This window comes from Lottia gigantea, assembly GCF_000327385.1.
Source record: "Lottia gigantea unplaced genomic scaffold LOTGIsca_47, whole genome shotgun sequence".
Lineage (NCBI taxonomy): Eukaryota > Metazoa > Mollusca > Gastropoda > Lottiidae > Lottia > Lottia gigantea.
In genome coordinates this window covers 447313-471563 of record NW_008709640.1, presented here as the reverse complement: position 1 = coordinate 471563, position 24251 = coordinate 447313, and the positions used below count along the sequence as shown (strand labels likewise).

General features: G+C 31.1%; 2 protein-coding genes across 2 annotated transcripts; both read right to left on the bottom strand.

Annotated features, from left to right (window-relative positions):
* Window positions 1-796: 796 nt before the first annotated feature.
* Window positions 797-17304, bottom strand: LOTGIDRAFT_234130 (hypothetical protein; the record flags this gene model as incomplete). The annotated part of the gene is made up of 25 exons (XM_009061276.1): window positions 797-3471; window positions 3860-4003; window positions 4374-4484; window positions 4659-4759; window positions 5343-5513; window positions 6209-6379; window positions 7411-7629; window positions 8854-9261; window positions 9647-9829; window positions 10010-10242; window positions 10507-10652; window positions 10859-10996; window positions 11293-11356; window positions 11684-12000; window positions 12379-12586; window positions 12814-12893; window positions 13095-13190; window positions 13427-13477; window positions 14325-14470; window positions 14721-14894; window positions 15108-15159; window positions 15317-15419; window positions 15867-15893; window positions 16377-16533; window positions 17261-17304. The coding sequence occupies 25 exons, from the start codon at window positions 17302-17304 to the stop codon at window positions 3368-3370; spliced, it is 3648 nt and encodes a 1215-aa protein (XP_009059524.1). The 3' UTR covers window positions 797-3367.
* Window positions 17305-21160: 3856 nt separating this feature from the next.
* Window positions 21161-22574, bottom strand: LOTGIDRAFT_88979 (hypothetical protein; the record flags this gene model as incomplete). Its single annotated transcript, XM_009061242.1, has 2 exons — window positions 21161-21266; window positions 22462-22574. Coding segments are annotated over 2 exons (219 nt in total), but the record flags the coding sequence as incomplete, so codon positions are not given.
* Between the last annotated feature and the right edge of the window lie 1677 nt (window positions 22575-24251).

The window sequence follows — 24251 nt, the reverse complement described above, 5'->3', positions numbered from 1 at the left end:
AGTAAAATATGATTATGATATAAGCTCGATTTGACAAGTTTCTTTTCAATCACGTGGCTGTGGCTATAATCTGAAAATCCGAAAGATTTGGAGGTGGGTGGATTATTGTTCAAAATTTGAAATACTGCTATGTGAGGCAAAAACGAATTGCATCAGTGTCGGTTGTCTTTATGGAGAAATGAAACGGTACATTATATCTCAATTTTTAGCATCTAATGAGGGATGAAAGACGCACAAAGCCATGGATAGTACAGACTGTAGTAAACGAAAATGCAATTATTTTCCCAAAATGAGATGCATTTTCAATGCCAGCCTCACAGACCTGCATGGCAAAAAAGGGGAAACGGGTTGATAAATCCAAAAGCATTATGGCCGCCTATGCTGGTTTAAAACGGAATAGAGCCTGGACAGTGTCCGGATTACTAAGCCATCAATATGAGATGGTATATTATTAATTATGCAAAAAAAATAAAACATCACCCCAGTTTTCTTACAATGAATCATTAAGACTTTTCAAGGATTTAAGTCAGAAAACACGAAACAAGCTAGCCTATGGCTATATTCTTCCGACTGATTTTCATTGTTCAATGGGTAATTTTTCGACCAATTAGATTAAATGAAACAAATATTGCACTGAAGTGATTCTGAGGAGATAGCACTTACTTTATAAAACAATCACTAATTAGTCAAAATGAGGTCAAATCCAACACCACATGACAATGGCTGTAATATGGATTAACTTTTTCTGATTTAACCAACTTTGGCGAATCAAGAAGAAAGATAAACAACGCACAAAATGGTTTTGTATTATATTTAATTGTTAAGTTGTTTTTGTTAACAAGGCTGCCTTCTGTAATTTGATAATTATTAGAAGTAATATCATTTAACAAGAGTTAAGTCTCCATTTAAGTCAGCTTAAAATTATGGAGAGAGGTCTGTCTTTGGTTCATACAGGTAAAATGCAAAATTACAAAGAGTATATGAAAATTGAGAAAATAGATATTCATGCATTAGCAAAATATTTGAAATTTCACAAATACAAAGATAAAAGGAAGACATTTAAAGCTTGTATGTAGAAATAAAGCATACTTAGATTTTCAGAAACATCAAAATTTACTGTTTTTCAAAACTGTTGACAAAGCTGATATCTTTATTAAGTCAAGATTGCTTTTTGCAACTTCTGATGTTTCAAACACAAACCTGATCTTGATAATTATTATATAAGGAATCCAAGGAAGACAGATTAAATATAAAAGAAAAATAAAGTACTTTACAATGATGATAATTATAAACTGCAAATTACAGAGATGATACAAAAATGCAAATTGTAATAATGTGAGCGAAAATGCAAATTGCAAAGAGAATACACAGAAATAAGGATGATATAGAAAAGCAGAGACTAATGGGAACTTTTATGATAAGAAAAAGCAGACTGCAAGAATGATGCAAAATTACAAAAGCCAGCTATAATAGTGATTATGATATACAAATTCCAGCTATAATAATGATGATATACAAATGCAAAACTATAACAAGTTAATGATAACCTATATAAGAAAAAGTCGGGGCAGTGATAACAGGAATATATAAATATCTTTTAAACGTGAAAAAATAATAAAGATTCTTTTTAGGCTATCTTACAGCATTGTTAATGATTTTTTTTCTGCTTATAACATGACACTGCACTTTAACTCTTCCTCAATAAAGGTAATATATGTTGTCCAAATGGTCATGTAATGCTTATATCAAGGTTACCATTTTACAGATAAAACACTTGATTGGTCGAAAACACCATGCTGCAAATCATATTTAGATTGCTCAGCCAATGATATTCAAATGTAAAGTTAATGGCTATCATAGTTAGTTCCATGTTCCAAGCAATGTTACATGATAATGATCATCTGAATAATCCTACCGTTGCTTAAGGAACATGACTTAGTTCCTGTCTACCTCATTGATTTTGTCAGCTTTTCGACACTCCTTTTGGATTACAGTTTGTAAAAGTCTTTTTTTTAAGTGAGATACAAATGAGCAGAAACCTTAACAATACTAAAACAGAGAAAAATTTACTTGCTTCTCTATTTCTAACAAAGATTCTTAAAAATATTTTAAATATAAGTAAAATTTATATACATATAATAACAGACCTTATAATAAGGTTTTATAAAACAATAACAAATATAATAAAACACAACACAACAATTAAACAAGATTTAGCACAATTCAACCTTTTTTTTAAGTTCATAGTCACAACCCTATATTATGTATATAAATATACTTTGAGACTTCTAGTCTCTTAATGCATCTAAAGAATAAACCTTAAAGGACATGTTTGGTTTGTAAACCTTGATTGTTCCTGCATGAAACTTTGCAGGAACATATATATCTTTCAAAAAATAACAGAAATACACAACCAGATGATGATTTCACAAAACATGAGAACAATTTTCTAAGAGAGATTAAGGGAAATCTGTACAAATGAAACTTGTCCTTTAATGCTAGAATTGTACATGTAACCTTTAAAACAAACACAGAATTTTCTTTTTTATATTTTTTAAATACATCAGGTAGTTTGATCATATATTTCATGAAATTTACACAACCTGACAAGGTACTATTTTTGAAAAGCACAATTTTAAATACTTATTTGGGAAAGATATCACGACAAGCAATTCAGGGAAGTGATCAGAATATAAAGATGCCTTTAAGTACAATAGCCTAATATCACAATAACAATAAGTAATAATCATTTCTAATTTACCGACTTAATAATTCATATTAGAGTTTTTCCAAAAGCATATTTTGCTGCACAATAACAAGTTTGTAACAATAAAAACAAAACGTTTCTCATTAACTATAGATTTCATTTGTTCTGATATGTCAGAAACACAGAAAGCAGTAAAGGATATTGCTTCCATTTTTAGAACTAACAGAGATCTAAAAGCCTAATTTGCTTAAAATATGTAAGGCATTTTGTTAAGTTCACACAAAGCTGTAATATCAGCCATTTCTTTTACTCAAATTTAAGTATCTAAAGCCTGCCATTATACTTGTGTGATGCCATTTTTTACTCAAAGTTACTTTATGATAAAAAAAAATAAAATAAAATATGCTTTTTGAAAGTTTCACAAACTTAAGTAAGAAAGCATGAAAACATGGTAACAATTAAGATTTATTTACCAGAGTCCAGAAATGCAATCTGATTGGTTAACTGGTTATTGATTAACGGATAGTCTTCCTGATTTGGGGTTTCGTGAAGTTGGGAAACAGAAAAGCAAATTTCTCTGAACGTCTGGTAAATCAATTTGTGTATGGTAATATGAGGTAGTGCTGGTGATGCTGGGTGACAAGATATTAAATTGTCACGTTAAAAATGATCCACCATAACAGATACACTATTTTTACCCACATGACCTTGAGTAACACCGTCCATACCAGCTAGATTCATATTCTGCCATTGAGTAGGATGACCTGTAAGAAAACAATCCAGAATTCATGAGCCATTGTTTTTTTTTTTTCGTTTATCTGGTAGCACAAGTCAGCCAATTTATATTTTGCATTAGTAAAGTCCAAATATGGTCATATTTTTCTGGAATCTCAGGAACCACAGGCATCCGATGATAAATCAGAATTGTAAAGGCAAAGGATGGTCTGGGTGGTTTTAAAATACATAAATGAAAGTTTGGTTGTTAGTCGGAATTTGTCTCATTACATTGCAGCCTTGATACTACAGAGAGTTGCCAAATTTACCATAAATAGCAATGCCATTTATGAATTATTCAATTCAACACTCTGCCCATAATATCCTATCCCAATGGGTCCATAGCTCATGGCTTAAATAAAACAGAAGTATACATACCAGAGGGTGAATCACTAGATTTTAAAGCAAAAGACCAACTATCAGGATTTACAGCAGCACAATGTGGTAATCTCAACTCTACTGGATGATTGAATGTTAAACCATGAGGACCACACATTACTAATGGACTTAATAATGTTTCTCCTATAAAATATGATCAAATTCATTCTATAATATCAAATTAGGATATCTTTTAAGACATCAATATTCTTTGGATGGTTTTTTTTTTTTTTTTTTTTAGAGGAAAAGACATATAGGCCACATGCATGACTTGAACAATTTGAAATTAATGATGTTTTTGCAACTTTCTGCTTGTAGTGGTATAACCAAATCTTGTGTCTGTGCCTTTGTAATATTGTTTTCAATGCAATGTTACAACCATTCTTACAAAGTTTATCAGTATCTACAGCTCTTCCTTAAAAAGTTAAGTCAAATTCTTAAGGTATAAATCGCGTTGTTTCCTAAATGTTCAAGCAATAATAAATATTTTTTTCCAGTAAATAGAATTGCCTACCTTTATCTTTATCTAATGGTGGAAGAATACTATTATCTTTACAGACTTTAAAATATATTTCTTGCTTTGGTCCTTCTGCTAAAGCTCCTGGTGGTATGATAATACTAACTCCTATAAATGAAGAAATAATGAATTGTTGTCAGCACACCGATAAACTATGTGAACTCTCCAAATTAACAAATGGAGTTTCAAATTGGTATCAGGTGTCACAGATTGTTAAGCTCCTTGTTTGATTGATATTTCTTTCTTACTCATACAGAATATTGAACTAAAAATAGGTCCTACCTGTTTCTTTAGATTCTAGAACACCACCATTAGAATCAAAACTACCTCTAGCTGTTGCTAGTACTGTATGGTTTTCATCTATTTCTCGGCCAAAATCCATCCTGTAATACGATACAAATATTCAAATTAATTATCAAAATAGCCAGGACACTTTTCTTAATGTTGATAAAGTCAAATCAAACAGTAAAAGAATGCTTCAGATACAATAAAGGATACAACATCCACTAGATACATAGTGAGGGATACAAACAATGCCTTAGCCAAATACAAGATATAAACTATAAGGAAAGTTTTGATTTTGACTCAAGAAATAAGTAGCTTAGATTTTTAGATGTATAAAAGGTACATTTAGAAAGAAATAGAGAATGAGAAATAATTGTTTAAGATATGTTCAAGATGATTTTGGCACATAACAAACAAGGTATCAGAGATGCCCTATAAGCTTATATTAATGTATAAATGAAGGATAATTAAGATAAAGGATACCTTATATTGAAGAAATAAGATATCCACTAGACTAAATTAATGATAAAGATACAAGATAAAGAGAAACTTAGTAAATAAAGCATCTAAACTAGTCTGAAATCCTGAAGGATAAGATACAAGATAAAAGAAAAGGAATATAAGATACAAGATAAGAGATAGAGAAAAGAGATATGAGATACAAGATAAAGGATAGTTTACCCTTGTATAACTGTATCTGGTGTAGAGTTACTAGACAAGGTACCATCACAACTACTAGTATTATCTCCTTTATCAGTCTCGACCACATTATTAAATATTGGAGAGGGGTGGGGCACTATTATCTTACTCTCCACATAGGGTAGAGGAGGGGGTACAGGAACAAATGAACAACTAGGGTTAAAATGAAAAGAAAACAGAATGAGATGGTTAAAAGAAAAGAATGATAGATGTTACATTAACCCTAAATCAGTAACCCTTTCCTGTTCCATTAAGTTAACATAATTTTCTGTTTTTAAGGTAAGATTATTTAATACAAAAATTTCTCGTTAAAACTTTTGATCTCAACTGTCTAATGTTACTTTTGAATTGTATCAGCAATAGAATTTGATGATTTAAAAAAAATTATTTCATGACATAGATCGAAAATAATTAATATCAAAACTAATGCCTCAATACAGAAATTAACAATGGATCAGTTTGGGGTTAACAAGGTAACTACTCTCTAAGTTTAGAAACCACATAAAACCACACAATATTGTCATTTGGGGAGGGAAAAAAGATGACACTTATAAGCTAATGCCATGACCCAAAAGATTAAATTTTTTCTCTTTTGACATGCAGATTTGATAGTGCTAAATTCTTTATAAAACATATATCGGATGTGTCTGGCTTAAATGACAAAACTGTTAACCAGAACAGCTTATTTACATGTTAATTTGAATCTAAATTTGAAGAAATAAATAAGATAGAATGTTATAAACCAAGCACAGTACAAGAATCATTAGTTGTGAAACCAAACCACCATGAGTAAAAGAAATGTGTTAAAAAGAACACAACAAAACTTGTGTTTCAAAAGATATTTTTACCTGTCATCAAGAGCGTGTGAGTTTTCAGGTGGATTTTGTTCCTTTAATGGTGACTGTCTTTCAATTGTTGCAGGATCTTTTTTACCAAATGTACTCAAAGGTTGAGATTTTCTATAGGCTTTAAAGGCTCCTATTCCATTCTGTTGACCTTCTGCTACCCTTTCACCATTTCTATCAAAGGAAAAAAAAAAAGTTAAAATCTTGCTCCAGAATTGAGTTAAAAGTCTACAAATTAGATATAAGTACTCGCATTAATAAATGAGCCGCTGTTAAACACATATTTCCAAAAAATCGCCATGATAATAATAGATTCACAAAAAGCTAACTTAACAATGAAATAATTGATTGTTTGAAAATGTCATATTGAGGCAATTTTTTTTCTCAAAAATTGATTTATTTTGATGCTCTACTTTTTTCTTTTTTGTCAAGTAGATTCCTAAGAACTGAAGGTTTGAGTAAAACTTGTATAACAAAATGACTAAACATCTTCAACAAATAATCTGAAAATATATGTTAGTAAAATAGGGACAAGCAAAATTTTTACAATTTTTTCTTAACAAAAAAAACCCCCAATGTCATCTGATAGTAAATAATACACTTGAACACTAACTTAACAGTCATGCTTGTTATATTCAATAATATTGTCTTGTGTTTTTGTTATTTGTTATATAAGTGTATTATCATGCAAACCCTACTGTCTTTTCACTACCTAACTTAATCATGCAGGTCAAACACACAACGATTTTAAATTTCTTCAAATATACGAAAGTGATGTACAACACTACATACCTATTAACCTTTCCAAGGCCATAGGGTTATCAAGGAAAATGCCTAACTTTAAATTTAAGAATTTTTTCAATACCGGTCTGTTTATTGACCCCATTTTTACTTAGATTGCACTTGTAGTGTTATTTATAGTGCATCAAATGATTCATGATTGCAGTATCAATCAACCCTAGCCTAAAACCATGTGCATGCATAAATGTTCATACATTTTACAACAGTGCATCTATTCAAACTTTACTATATATATATGGTGTTAAAATGCTGGTAAGTGTGTTCAGAGTTTTAAATTTATGTAAAGTATGTAATGAAAGTGTGATTACTATTAGAACTGTATATTCTATCACCAGTCAACTACTAAATTAAAGCAACATGGCTGAACCATCACCAAGGGCAGATAATTAGAGTGAACTATTTACCGAACATCACCAAATGATTGAGAAAACTGTTTCTTGTGTCCATAGAAACCAGGGGTAATTAACTTCATATACGATTCAAAATGTTCTCGTACATGTTTATCAGGGTCCCAACTTTTATATCGTTCTGATTTTGGAGGGGATGAGGAAGTTTTTATCCGAGATTCAGATTTTGCACGCTGACGAAATTGACTCAGTTCCTCAAGTTGTTCATCATCAGTTCTGTAAATTAAATGATTTGGTTGGGTTATTCTGGATTGTTCTCCATTAGGCTGTTGTGAACTTGTTAGGATAGCATGATGCTAAAATGACAGAATTCTAGCAAAGACGAAGTTGCGGGATTAGGGATTCTTGTGATAAAATGAAAAGGAACATGCTTGGTTTGATAAATATTTAATATCATGCTTGGAAATTGACAATAACAGAAATTATAATTATGAAAATTTATGCTGAAGAAATTTTGAGCATGAAAATTTAATAAAAATTTGTTGTCACCAAATGCATGCTTCCTTTTCATATTTTTAGGACTTTGCATGCAGATTTCAAATTCATGATAATTTATGATCCAATCATGCATGAAAGTTTTTGGTTTTTAGGGCACATAAGAAATGGAAACATGCAAATTTTGACAGAAATATCAGGAATAATTTCCTCTTTGCTGTAATTCTATGAAGATCATGGAATATATTAAAGATTATTATGCTAATATTAACAAAAAGATGCAAAAAAATCTAATAAACTAGCATTTAACAAACTATATCAAAAGCAACTGTAAGAAAATTATATTCACGAAAATTGTCAATTCGAAAAATGAATATAATTTACAGTTCATTCTTTATAATTTATACAAATATAAAATCTATTTACATTACTATAAATAATTCTATCTATTTACATTTATACAAAAATAATTTTTGAAAAAATCAACAATTTTATGAAGAAAATTTGAATAGAAAAAATGTGCAAGGTTAACAAATTGGATATAAAAGATGAATTTTGTTAAAGATGAAAAATTTTGGCAATGTCATTATAAAATAGGAAAGTCAAGATAAAAGAGTTAGAAAGAATATCAATTAAATGCCATTAACAAGTACAATCCATTAACAACCAATATCAACACATTAACAAATAAGTGCAATTGAGCTCACTCAGCTGTTTAGAAAAGTGTTATCTGATTACACAGTAGAAACTATGGATATCTCTTCGAAGCAATACTAACTTTGATATATTTTTTTGTCCTTAATCCAAATATATTGTAAAAATTTATTTCAAAAGTTTTAATTTCAGAAAAACAAATTTTTGTTAACGATTTTTAGTTTAAATATATTCTGAAATTCAATAACTCTTATTCGAGTATTTCTTTGGACAAATTACAACTGTGTGAGCTACTGATATTAATACTGACACTTTATACTGTATTGAAAATAACCAAAAACCACTTCTCACCTGGGTCTAGTATAGCCATTCTCTATGGGAGGATAATATTCACTACGTAATTGTTCTTTACTGGTACGCATAGAATCTAAATCACCATGGTCCATATACATTTGATTAGCGAAAGATTTGACGTTGCGATCGTAGGGTATATTGTCTGTATAATATTCACTGCTATATATTTGATTATCGTAACTATTGATATGATTTGAAGGATGATAGTTTGAATGATTGTCAACATGATGTAGTCCCTCCCTATCTACACCATTTTGTCGTAAATCTCTTATTTGACTATTTGGATGTTTAATGGAGATATATTCGTATGGTCCTTCTGTATCGTGTAAATGAGGATGATGAACGTTGTCAGTACCATTATATTGATGTCTACTAGGAGAGGAATAGTCTTGATAATTATAATTCCTGGAATTAAATCAATGCCAAATTGTTCTAAAATATAACTACATCTAGCAACCTAAATCAAGCTTTTAATTAACAATGGATAATAATCAGAGCCATGTTCTACAAACAATCTTACGATAAGAATTTGTCATAAGTATGAAATTTTGCATTGAGAAATGACCACATTGAACAAAGTTTATCGTTAAGATTTCTTGTGAGACAGGACCCATGTTAGCAAAAGGGAGAGTGAACTGCAAAATTCAAAATTTCAAAAAAGCATTCAAAACAAGCAAGATATTATTCAAAGCAAGCAATGTAACAAAATTGGAAGATTTGGATAAAGTTAGTATAAAACTCATGCAAACTAACTTTACATGATTGTTATTGTGTTTTCTAAAATACATACCTATTAGAATTTTCATAATTTCTAGATTTTTCATCAGTAAATGCCACTCCTCGTTCTTTTAGAGTGTAATTTTTAACTGGTACTGGTGGGGGTTCACGTTTCGTTTTAGGTGCTACAGGTGGTGGAGGTCCTCGAGATGACGATGATGAAGTATTAGGAGAACTGACTTTTTGATCATCTTTCCTGAAAGACATGTATAGCTATGTAACAAAATTGCATTATTTAGATGCACTTGTTAAACAGTGTCCATATGTTCATAATTATATGGCTGCCAGTATGATAATCAGAAAAATAAAACTGCTGCACTAAAATCGAACATTGGTTGTTCCCTGAGTTAGGAGTCTATAAGATTTACCAACTTACCTATATTTAGCACTAAGGTCTGATATTTTGGTTCTATCTACATTAGCAGAACTTACAGGATTGGTGGTACTGCGAGTAAATCTGTAGGGATCTGATTTATCTGATTTCTTACCAGAAGTTATAACTAAACTACCAAATTTATCTCGTAATTTAGAATCATCATGTTTATTAGATGGTGAACTAACATAACGTTTATAACTGTCACTACTGTGAGACGATGTATCTGTATGAACCTGTAATACCAGCAAGATGAACAATCTTTAAATAGAGCTCACAATTTTTAACAGGATTGATTTTGAATTGAGATAACTTAATATTCGACTGAGTGCTGAATAAGATATGTATTAAATTTAGCTTGCATCAGTAGTTAATTACATTGAAAAGTTGCAGGGGAAACTTTATTGTGGTAGCATCTGGAAGGCGATTGCTTAATAAGGTGGTTGAGTGAACAGGATTCACTGTATGTCATTCTTAAATATAAAATGTTATTAACTTACTGCTTTGTGATTATGTTGAGCACTATGAGGTGATGTATAAGGAGAAGTAGATGATAGTTTTTGTACAGAAGAATATTGTGGTCTGTAAGTATCATTAGAATTCAATCTACCATTGTGTTGAATATATGCATTACTGTTCGGTCCAACTGTAAAATTAGAGTTGATTATCACACATCATATCATATTTTGTTTTAAAACAATAACTGACATTATACATGCACAGAAACCTATAACACATCTCATCCTCTAAAAGCCTAAAGAGGAGTTAAAAACTCTCCCAACTAATTTACATTTTAGATTAACAGTTTGTCATGTTTGTGATTGTTAAGAAAGTTTTGTAATAGAAGCCTACCATCCATAGATCTATGGCGTAATCTTTCACTAGGTGTAATAGTTGCGTAAGGATCGATGTTACTACGATTCTGTGAGTATGATGGACTGTTTTGAGCATAATAAGATGGATAGTAATGGTCTTCTGGTCTTCCTCTTTCTACAAGATAAAATAGTTTCTTTTATTTTGAAAACAGGATCACAAAATATACAATCCAGACAAGCAACCATCATTAAAAAAGAAGAGTGTCAAAGATTGATGTAGCAAGGTTTCCATGCTTCAATTTACTAAAAATAGCTCCCATAGAAGCATTTAAAGGTGCCCTCACCAGTTATGCATGGTTGCAAATTATGGTAGCTATGGTATGAAGGCCTCTTGAGATCTTTTACAGATAAACCATTCTTTAGTTATATGTATTTTCAAGAGCATCAAATCAAGAGAAAGACTGAACTTACCATCTCTATAATATGTATGATCTCTATAGTCACCATTATATGGTATTCTTTCATCATATCCATGCTGAAATAATCAATTTAATATCATATAAACATCCATATAGTGTCAAATATAACCATTTAAATCTATATAATTATTCAGAGCTAACAACAGTGCAGACATTTACAGTGCTATGAATCTGTCATCAAAATATGGCTGTCCTAGGTTACAGTCTCTATTTACAAATGAAAATATCACTTTTTTTTCATTATTTCAATAAACCAACTGGAATTGGTAAAAGAAGACCAGGTCTTCAAAATAGCTCGGCTATAATTCAAATATTTTGACTTAAGACATATGAAAAGAGCAACAAACTAAAAACTACAGAGTGATTTCAAAGAAAAAACATACCTGATGAGTGTAATCTGAAGGTATATGGTAGGATGGTGTACCAGGTATCTTGTCATTGACATTAAGATTGGGATCAGATGAGGACCGTACTAGTTTATTTTTATCTTTACCATCCATATTATGATTAGCAGTACCATCTACATCACCCCCTTCAGGACCAGCATAACTCATTCTATTTGGCATGGGGAAGAGGAAATCATCACTGATATCATCTTCAGGTTTCTTCTCAGACATCCAAATCTTCTGATGATTCTGACCTTCGATTATTTCACAGAGTTTAGGAAACCAGTTATCAGAACTGTTATGATTGATAATACCTGAAAGAAAAACATATCAATCAATGTAAAAAAATCAAAAATCGGGCCAGGCTGTAGCACAGCTAGTTAGGGTGTTACAATCACAAATCATTTGCTTGATAACATGGTCATGGGTTCTTATCTTGGATCACATTTGAAATTCATCTTTTCTCATTTCAGTCAAGGTTATAAATAACCTGGAAAAAATCAATGCTAAGTGTTTGGCCAAGAACCAGATGGTAGACAGGATGCTTGTGAACCAATGGATGAATCCTTCTTTCCAGAAAGGAGATGAGCTACTCCTATGGCTGCAAGACCTCTAAAGGGCATAAATGTGAAGGACAGAGCGCAAAAGTTAGCACTGAAATCAATTCACAGAAGAAATAAAGAGAAACTCACCAGTGAATAAATGAGCATATAATTTTTCTAGTTTTTCGTTATGTTCCATGAGCTTTTTAGGGTTTTTACTGGAAGTTTTCAACTTGGAACGACAATCTTTTATAGCTTGTTTATTATCAGCTTTGATAAATATGACTATAGGACAATACTGAGCATAGTTTAATCTATCTACATGGTGAGGTGTGATGTCTATTAATGCATGTTTTCTCTGAAAACAAAAAAATGGAAATGAACATCTTGAAAATCTTAAAGAGATTGTAAAGAGGATTTCAAAATTTTGTATGTGTATTTCATCAATCTGCACCCCTCTAATTTTCAATCAGACATCTGTGGTTCCTGCAATCCCACAAAAACTAAGTGTTTAATGACGTCACTAATCAACTAAATGTATTAAAACATTAATCATAATGTATCAAGAAATTTAATCATGTTTACCTTTGTAATAATATCACGTATAGAACCTAATCTGATTATACCAGACTTTTTCTTGGAATCTTCTGAACTGGATTCACCTACTATAAATATAGAAAGAAACCCTCCTTTAACTTATATGTTTACAAATATTTTAACAATGATTACAGCTTCAAAGACTCAAATAAAAAATTCATAATAAAACTTTCTCAATCGAAATTCACAGACAGAATTCCAATTTGGGCACTCAGATAAACTTTTATGAAAATAATTTATATTGTGAGATTTAACAAAGAAATACTTACGTGGTGCTTCAAATCTGTCTGGATAATTAGATAATAATTTCTCTCTAGCTATATCTGATATACCACCGAAAATAACAACAGGACGAACAAAACCAGCTGAAATCAATTTAAAACTTACATTTACAACATCAATCATGTAGATTCAGGTTCAGACCAAGGATTGTCACTTCTCCAAAAGTCACCTGAAGTCTTTTCAGGGACTTTCAAAATCATTGACCAGACTTGCACCATGGACCAAGCTTGGAAAGGAGCCAGCTTTTGTTCCAAATTATGTTGTAAACTAAGATATTAGCCACTTTGGACTTTTTTTCACAAATAATATGATAACATACCTTCTCTCAGAACAACTCTTTGATATGCTGAGAATTTGGTATTAACTCCAGCTGAAATAAATATATTTATAAAATTATAATGAGATGAGTAAAGATAATCCTTTTAAAAAAAAAAAAAGCTAAAAATTTAATCCATGAACAAAATTGTTACACCAATATATACAATAAATTCAGAGGTAGTTGATATGCTTTTAAGCTTTGTCATCAGAAAAAAAAAGCAAACTATTTTAGGCTCTATTTTAGATACATCAACTATGAATGGATATTCTGTCATATCGTTGTCAGTCAAAATTTAGACACAGCCAAAGCTGATTGGATGAAAAATTGAGATTAGGTTCTAATGATTATTAGATCTTTAGTGAATTATAATATATATATAATATAAAGACTGAAGATTATATACAGCTTATAAATATTCATGATAATATGTGCATAATGTATTCTTATTAATGTTCTTATGATAAAATGATCATTGTTTATGTGCAATGAAAGTGCACAAAGGCTGCATAGAGTAAACAATAAATAAAATGATTAAAGGCAAAATGAATAACTGGTTCCAAAATCATTGTATGTTATTAATTGGTATAAAAAATAAAGGCATAAAAAAGTGAAATTGCAAGGTAAATGTAAATAGTAAGCATGAAAGGTGAATAAATGAATAAATTCATTCAATCTTACCCTCTTCATCAGCTTTATAAAAAAAACGAAAAAAAAAAAACTTAAATCAAAGCAGTTAGGAAAATATATGTGGAAGCTACTTTATATGGGAAGGGAGGTATAATAATTCTTGTTTAGTAAAGGGTTGACTTAAAATACAAACACCCAAACCAAACATAAATGCTTAGGATAACAAACAGTTAAAAAAATCAAGCTCAGAAGCTATGATAAAAATACTTACAAAATATAAGCTCCTCCCAATGATCTTTTCCCAGAGATTTAGCTCTTCTGGCTGCTTTCCGTCGGAACAGGCTACCTCGACCTTTATTTGGAAAGTTTTCTTTATCATTATTTTGTTGTTGTTGATATTGACATATTGTCTCAGCTCTGTAAATATAAACAATTGTTACATATCTTTACTAACACCTCTTCTAGCATAAATCAATATACATAGAGAACAGATAAGAGTGAAGACAAATACAGGTAAGTGTATCAAAGCATAAAAGAGTCTACAGATGATATTTTGACTTTGAACATTCATATGTCAATATTGCTCTTTTCTGTCATTTGTAAAAAATAGTGTCAATAGAATTACTGTTCAATTAGTATTATGTCATGTATATAATTAAAGACTTACTTGTGAGTATTTGGTAATGTTCCTTTTTTAGTTTCCTGAAAGTTTTTATCTAGTTTAATAGCTAGCCATGAACCACCTACACCACGGAATAAAGTATCTTTAATATGGAATAGATCACCAATATTAAACGAATGTTCCCCTGATTCGGAATCGCCTTCAAAATGGAAATGTGTTCTGAAAAAATAAATAAACCATGAAAGAATTTGGGTCTATTAGAAAAGTGAGGAAATATGACTTATTCCATAACTGGGACTTATGCATACAATGTAAACAAGAAAATGACGTCAAGTTAGTAATGTTCCAAATATTTATCAGAAATCATCACTTGATGCAACAATTGTACCTGGGATATCAATAATTCAACTTATTGGAAATACCAAAACTTACTTGATATAAAAAGAGTCACCAGCTTCATGACTCGCCATAATTCTGTCATATTCTGAAAAGTTAAGGCACAATTTTTCACAAAAATCTTAAAATTTACTTCCAAAGTTATCAGGGAATTTGTTTTAATTCAGATTATCTGTATTCTATACTTTCTGACATTTTGTTTCAAGTTGCTGAGAAAATCTTATCTGATCTGCAAAGAGGCCTACCTTCTTTTTTATATTGCACTACTAGAGTTACTTCTCCTTGTAAACTAGTTAAATAATCTACAGCTTCTTCTCTAGTCATACCAGTTATTTCACGTTCACTGGCCTACAATACATGGTATATATACAGTATGTATACACACTTATATATCAATATATTAGTTAAACACAGGTGCATATTACATGGAGGAAACTATCCAAGAGGGATATCATGTTTGTATTCTACATTTCATTTTTTTTTTCTTCTGTGATTGACTCTGATCTCTGAAATTGTTTGGCATAATGATTTCTAGGTCACCAATTATGCAATCAGATGCTTCATTTCAAGTTTTTGCAATCAATTTCTTTCACTATTCTATTCTGTCAGCAAACATTTAACTTTTAATTTGGTATTCTAAATTTCAACATATTCAACTGAACATAATCTAAAGAAGAATTTCTTAAGATCATACATGAGATGTGTATTAATAGTTAACTTAGAAGACTAGTATAATGATGCTAAGTAGTAAAATAACAATCTAAAGGTGACTATTATAATGTTAGTAGTACACACCTTAACACCATGGTCTGTTATCCATGCCTACAATTAATATACAACACACATCAAAACAACAACAACAACATTGTTAGCAAACAACAAAAACAGCCTTCTAGGTTTTCATACTAAACATGGGACTATCAACAATCTAGCTAAGATAGCAATATTTTCTGCCATGCTTTAAATTTGATTTATGCCACAAACATTAACAATCTAGTCACATTTTAAACCAAATTTCTACAAAATAGGGTCCTGGCTTATGACAATATTAATGTCTTGTGCAAAGCTTATCAAAACTTGTCAAAGCAAGCATTTAAACATTTTTGTATTCTTGTCATGCACATCTAGGATGTATTGAGGGCATGTCTGCTAATGATCGAATATCACATTCTGATCACATCCAGGGTTTCTTTTTTTGTCTCATGCTTGCAGAAGTTAATTTAACAATTAATGCCTATTCTATTTTCAAACACAATTTTGTTTGAAGCTTTTCAGGCTAATCAAGCACACATACAAGCTGTTTACCTTTAATATTTGATCACCCTCTGTTAATCCTTGAGCTTCAGCAGCACAGCCTGCAGTAACTGAGGCTATAAATGTTCCTGTAGCATTCCCTCCAGCCAACCTTAACCCTAATCCTACATCAGCATCCTTTCTAAATGTGACACATCTTGGTTCTGGTCTAAAATAAAACAGAGGTTATTAAGTAAGGAGAACAAGACCTTAAGCACTTTACATCATCCTGTACAAGTTTGATATTCAGTGCAAACATGCTCTTGTTGATGTTAAAACTTGGATTAGTTAATGATTGAATGAAATTGTAAATCAATGAATATATGACAACCTTTATGATGCATCAAAGCAATGTGCATAATATACATAATAACATTTGCCCATTGAATTTTTTCTTTTATATAAAACAAAAAACTAAGAAACTACAAAACCAACTAGCTATTGAAAAAAATATCACTACAAGAAAAATACTATCAAGAAAGACCCATCATATGAGGGATTTTCGGGTAATAAAAGTATAAGAATGGACACCAAAAATTGGGTGAAAGAAGGTTGATTAGATAGTGTGGGACCAAAGCCATTTTATCTAGACCTGATTAAATAAATCTTGTAGTTATCACATTTGGATCTCAAAAAGTGTACAATGGATCACGTTTGCTGATTCTAATATGTTCTTGTGATAGTCTGATAGTGACAATCGATTTTCTCAACTAATTTTGAACTCCTCAACCCCTTAAGAGGATTTTCAGTTGAATTCTGATTTTTGTAACATCACTAAGCTTTATTGTTTTAAACTAAAATACATGCTGGTAAAAAACTACAAACTAAAAAATCTACATGCTTAACTAAATGAATAAATCTTAAATGGTGATTCTAAATGACAAAGCAAGTCCTACCTAATATCATGTCTTTTGCCAACATATCTTCTGCAAAAAGACATTTTGGTGATAAAGTTTGTAACATGATTTTAGGTGTCAATTGGTATATATATATGAATACTAATTAATCTATGGTACTGTATTAGTATTGATGACAAAAAGCATGTTCTTCAATGTGGTCAAAAATCTAATTACACAGTGTATCAGAAGGTCATATAAAATATCTTAGACAGCAATGTCCAAACAAAAAAATATACGAAGTCATTTTTATCCTCAAAAGACCTTCAGATATATCTTCCTTGGGGTCACAAATACAGCGTGAAGTTGGCAGGGAAATGAAGTTGTGTCATACAATTCTGCAACAAATCAATTTACCCAAGAAAGGCAGCCCATGCAGTGAGAAAAATGAGAGAAATTCTGCAATGTAAGTAAGATGCTATGATTATATTGATAATGTTTGCTCCTTTTTCCCTCAAGCTTATTCCAAACCTTTAACAGTAAGACTTATATAAGTAAGCGAGCATGATTTCTTATATTCATTTTTCACCTATAGGCTGTCAAGGTATGACGTTTCACATTCTTCAATCTTAAGATCATACTTATGAATTTCAGTCTAAACTCTGTATGAGTTGTCTTCAAAAAAATATTGTTAAACCATGCTTACTCTTCATGTGATGTATTGAAGACATCATCATCTACTAGGATCTGTCGGCCATCATAATCTTGTACTGTTAGTCTACCATCAATAGTAGAATAACCTGGAGTGTTGTATTTGTGATAGTAATCTTCAGGATTCACTCTTCCTTGAGGTTGTCCGGGACTTGGAGATCTTCCTTGATTGTCTATAATTCATATCAGAAGTAAATAATATATTTGTCAATATTATCAGAAGTAAGCAGATCTGAAGACTAAAGGGTGATAACTCTACAAGTACCAAATTATCTCCCTTTGACCACAAAATCTAAGATCTGTTCATAATCAGGTGAACATTTCAGACTATCAAGAATTGAAATAATTCTAAGAAAAATATTTGGTTTCATCAATAAAAATCAGTTTCATCAAATAAAATTACATCCAAACAAAGAGTAATGTCTATGTTTTGAAAAGTTCCTGTATCTGCTTATACTTTTTTGGTCGACTGAATTATAGCTGACACTCAACAAGGATGAAAGCTTACCTTCAAATCCAGTAGGAAGAGGGGGTCGTGGTGGACCTTCATCATAAGCATATCTGCCATCATATCTCATAGGATCAGGGTAGGCAGGATGTCCAGCGCTAACTCTGGGTAAGGTTTCAGCTTTATACACTGGTATATCATCTTCTGATCTGACACTAGGTCTATAGATATTGATATCTTCCTTATCTTGTTGTCTACGTAGTGTATCAAAACCTGGTTGATAAGGAACTGAAATTATATATCCAAAACATGACCACTTACACAAAAGATTTTTTTTTGAAAATTACAGTAAAGTAATCTAAATCTAAAAGTATTAGATTACATTTTAAAGGTCACCATTTGTGTTTTTAAACTGTTCCTTGATGTTTGACAAAAAAAACTATAGTTGTAGTGCTACAGTTTAATCATTTTCAACCTTTTGAGGGAACTTCATTTTCAAGGCTTCAATCAACTATGAAAATGTCTGTAAAACTAAACGTAATTTTCATGGAATTCCGTAACACACTATAATTGGGTTTAAATTGTCACATCAAATTGACAGATTCTTAAGTTTCTATTATAAGAGTACTCACCATCATCTTTAGGTTGACTATTTTGTTTTTTATGTGATATATCTTTACGTTTAGAAACTATCAACTGTAATTTATCTTTACTAGATTTCTCTATTAATTTTCTAGCTTCTACTAATGATAGATTCTCTGTTATAGTATTGTTTATCTGGAAAATAACACAATATATAAACAATCTTTCAGTAAACAGTAATACTAATAATAAAGGTTGGTAAGTGATAGTACTTATTCTATGTCCATATTTCCACTTGAATGCTACTTTAATTATGATCATATTTTGTCCAATTATTCACAAGTCTATCTAGAATTTGGCTAACATAAAATCACAATTTAAAATACACTAATCAGACTTGAACTCTTATATAAACTATGAATCCTAAAAATTTATCTAAATATCTCTGTTTTTTTCCTTACCTTTAGCACTGTATCACCAACTTTCAGTCCCCCCTCTTGAGCAGCCAAGCTATGACCAGGTATATCTTTGATGTAAAACTTACATCCTAAGATAACACCAAAATCTGGAAATAGAAAAAGTGTTTTTCATATTATGCATACCACAGCAAAATGACCTAGTTGAAAGTAGCTCAGAATGTTTTTCTTGAATTGTTGGTTTTGCAGACATCACATTTTAATTTTTAAAAGAGTCATGTATAGCTGAACTTCAGCACTATCATCAGTCATGTGATAAAACAAAAACTTTTACAACATATTCCTGTTAACACTCTCGCCTTAAAACTTACTAAATAACATTCTGGAACTTGCATAATAAAAAGGGTAATCACAAGAAAACTAAAGATGAGTTTTGTATATTTCATTCCAGGAGGTCATAATAAACTTGAATAAGTCGACTAATTGAATTATCTCTACATCTTATAGTAGAAAAATCAATACTATATGATCTCAATGTTTCAACAACATGTTATTTCATCATAATTACATAAACCTCTTGCAGCAGAACGCACTTCTTTTTTATTACATCGCTCATGAAATAGCTATACTGATAATATTGGTTTTTTTAACTATCTAATGGAACCAATGCCATATTTGCATCATACGACTTAAAGGGACAGTCTTGCCATATTTTTGACCAATCATACTTAAGTCTCAGAAAAGGGATTTTTTTTTAGCTAAGCCAATCAGTAATAGTATTCACAGCCCACCCTCAAAATTTCGGCCTTCGTATCCTGTGTGTCCAGAATTACATGTCCAGAATTATATGCGTTAGAAAGTTAAAAAGACGAGACGTCTTTTTTTGCAACACTGCCTGTATAAAAGACATCTATAGAAATAGTAAAGGAAATTTTAAGTTTGAGATTTTTGAAGAAATAATGGGATTTCTGTACATTTCTAGTACTTCTAAACACAACTTACATACATTCAAGACTCAAATCAACCCCCCCAAAATGTCGCATCTGTCCCTTAAAACACTGGTACCCTTATAACAGTCTTTTACTTAAGTCATATCTGACGGTCCAGATAATATTACATTTCTCGTTATATGAATGAAATACTGGTACCCTTATATTTCATTTGAGAAGGAAGAAATTTTAAAAATATATGATAAAGAGAATGAAATATCTCTGAAATAATATCTGAAACTGGCAATGTTATTTTAACAAGGCAAAAAGAAAGTGTGTCTGTTCATTGTGGCAAATATATTATGAATTCATTTTAGCTCTGTATAGTTCAGGAACATGGTTAGGTATATTATGAAACTTACCATCCTTTTTGCTCTTCTTAGAGAGGGTGACTTTGAGGGGTGGAACGTCTGACTCCAGGATGGTGGGTAGCACTACACGACGACGAACAACCTACAATAATAAAGAGCAATTTGTTAATATGAACTAACAATAGTACTAACAATGAGTTCTGTTAACAATCATCAGACCCCCCGAACACTCATTTTTAAACAAGGTTATGATCACGACACAACAACTGGACAAAGCTGTATGAGTTGAACTGACTTCAGGTCACTAAACTTTCGCTTGCAGCACAGATTGGAGCCCTTAACCTGCATTAGTTTGAAGCAAACATGTCAATGACATCAAGATTCCAATACTCTTACCGACTGAGCTACATTTTGTCCACAAATGTGCTTATGTGCATATCTTAGTACCATAAAAATACTTGACAATAATGTTTATATAATAGTAAATGAAAAGAAATAAAACTTACTAAATGTACAGAATTACCACTATCTCTTAGCACTTGTATAGCTCGACTGTGATCTACATTTTCTAATGATATGTTGTTTACACTGTTTATTCTATCATTTACTCTGAAAAATTAACATAAACAACATATCAACAATAATCTTTATGATAATAATGCCAAGGTAAAACACAACAAAAACATGGCTGCAGAATGAATGCCAGAACATATTGTTAATGTGTTCTCAGGCTTAGATGACCAAAGTACATGAACAGTCTTTTTGAATCTGAAATCCTGAACCTTTTGGCTTAGAAGAAAGCAACATGAGATGCTGACAGCATTCTAAGCCTAATTGCAAGACATTTCAACATGACACCAATACATTTTCCACCCTCAGAGCAACCTTAGCATCCTCTGGTCTGGATCTCTTTTCCTTGATTGTAGTGCAATAGGGATGTAAACCCAGTGAGTTCAAAATCTTTTGGGGCATCTCCAAGGAATTTTTGAGTCGTTGAAAGTCTATTAGAGACACTGATAGCTGGCATTTGTGACAGTGATGTCATAATCAGTATGACAGTTTTTCTGGAATTACAGGAACCAAATACACCTGATAGAAAATCACAATGGAACTATAACTGTCCAGAATTCACACAGAGGCTAGAAACCCTTGTCTCTCCTTTGTATTGAAGTTAGATAAGGATGAGGACTTAGTTATAATATATAATTATCATTATCACAGTATACGTGAACTATCTTCTTTAAATCTTACTGCGATACTAGTAATTATATAGTTAATTAATGAAGCCTTGACGAACTAATATACAGACTAATTGATCCTGACAATTTCCTTATTTAGTTCAAGTCGAATCCCAAAGACCAATATGTCATTCCTATTTTGAGCTACTAATAATGACATTTTCCTTATAAAGAAAACTGAAAAGACTAATCAGTCTTAGCTACTTTTAGATCCAGTCTTTTCATTTGTAACTTCTACCCAATTACTCTTTTCAAACACAGTTACAGCCAACAAAATGAAAAATAAACATCCAGTGATAATACATCAAATTCTACAGATATTATCACAACAATTTGCCTTGTCATTTCTTTACAGATTAAGCTTGTCCCCAAAGATTGTACATTATACAGGGAAATATCATGTCTATTGCCAAACATTATATTACTTTATTGTTGGGATTTGCAACATCACAAATTAGTTAATTTTAAGAATTTCATAAACCCAAAATTTTTCACATGAAAAACAAGACTAAATCCTGATATTCATGATATTAACAGACCTAAAATTTATAAAAAAATATACTTACTGAAGTTTGCCTTCTGCTGGTCCTGCCCTTAATACGTCTGAAATAGCTATAGAGGGGTCACCATTAGCGAAATGTGGACTATCAACTCCCCCACTTACAGCTATACCGAAACCAAAGACTGGTGCCTGAAAAAAATTAATTCCATTACTATACTAGTGTTTTTTAAATTCCTTTCAAAGCACTCATTCTTGGAGTGCCCAGGTACTTGAGTTTCAATACCAAAACGTTAAAAATTCACCTTCAACATAGAGAAGACTAACAATATATGATCTGATATTTCTGGCCGAAATGAGCAGAAACCAGTTTAAGTACTAGTTATATTGGTCAGAGACTTAGTCAGGATAAGAAGATGTACAGGTGGACAATGTGAAAGGTCAGAAAGATGGTACTTATCAACTAATAGTCTAAAACAATGCTAAGTATTATCACAATGTATTGTTTGACTTATCTGTTAAAATACCATCTTATTTATTTTTTACCATCAACCTTGTGTTCTGAACTTTGACTTATACATTCCAAAGTAGTACTAAACATACCTAGATAGCAATTTTAAACTTTCATAACATTACATTTCAACAAGCAGATGTATTTAAACAATGTCAAATAAAATACAATGACCTTGAATAAATCTATGGATAAAACATAACTAAACATCAGAAATAATCTTAATTGTTAAAACTATTGGCTATGAAACAATGATGACTATTTTGCAAATGGATATCAAGCAATGATGACTATTTTTGCAATTGGCTATCAAGCAATGATGACTATTTTGCAATTGGATATCAAGGAATGATGACTATTTTGCAATTGGATATCAAGGAATGATGACTATTTTGCAATTGGATATCAAGCAATGATGACTATTTTGCAATTGGCTATCAAGCAATGATTTTTTTGCAATTGGCTATCAAGCAATGATGACTATTTTGCAAATGCTAACAGTGGTGTTGTTATAAAGGTGCCATATTTGCCCCTAGAACTGAAGCTTTCACGCTTAATCTTTCAAATTTCATTTTATATTATCATTTTGCCTACAACCCCCACACCCCATGAAAATTCTGTGGCCTCCCCCATCTAATTATTCATAGAGGATCCACTGGCGCCAATTCAAGTTGGGTTTGAAAGGACATTTGTCATAGAAATGTCTATGTCAGCAAATAGTTAGAGTATAAAGATATTAAGTAAGACAACAACCTGTAAAATATGTGACATTTATAACTAGAAAGTATATATGTTGATAGACATAGAGTTTGTATTATATTATTATGTTTTAGTATAAAAAATATCAGAATCCTTGCCAAAACACATCAGATATATCATTACCTATTATCTGTTTTCAAGTGTTGAAACCTGCTAAAGTGTGTGCATTTAGTAACATAATGACTACACCAGTTTGTTAAACACATTTTCCCTCTGTTTTATCACCTATCATTTAACCTAGTTTGTGATATGTAAACTCCTAAAGACACCTAAAGATTATTTAATTGAACAGTTAAACACTCTGTTATAAATATTGATTGAGCGCTGTAATATTTGAACACCCAGACCCAGTGAACACAAGTCACTCATGTCTGACTGACAGACAAAAATCAATGCTGTTTTTAGACCTCAAACCCTTAAAATAGTCCTTATGAACACTTAACATATAATAGTAATAATTTGGAGTAATAATCGACAGTGTAGCTGAATGCATCTGAATTTTGGCAATCAAATGGATTTCTGTTAGGAGTTAAAATAAAGCTTATTTATTACATTCAACTGGTATTTCTAATGAATTATCCAAGAAT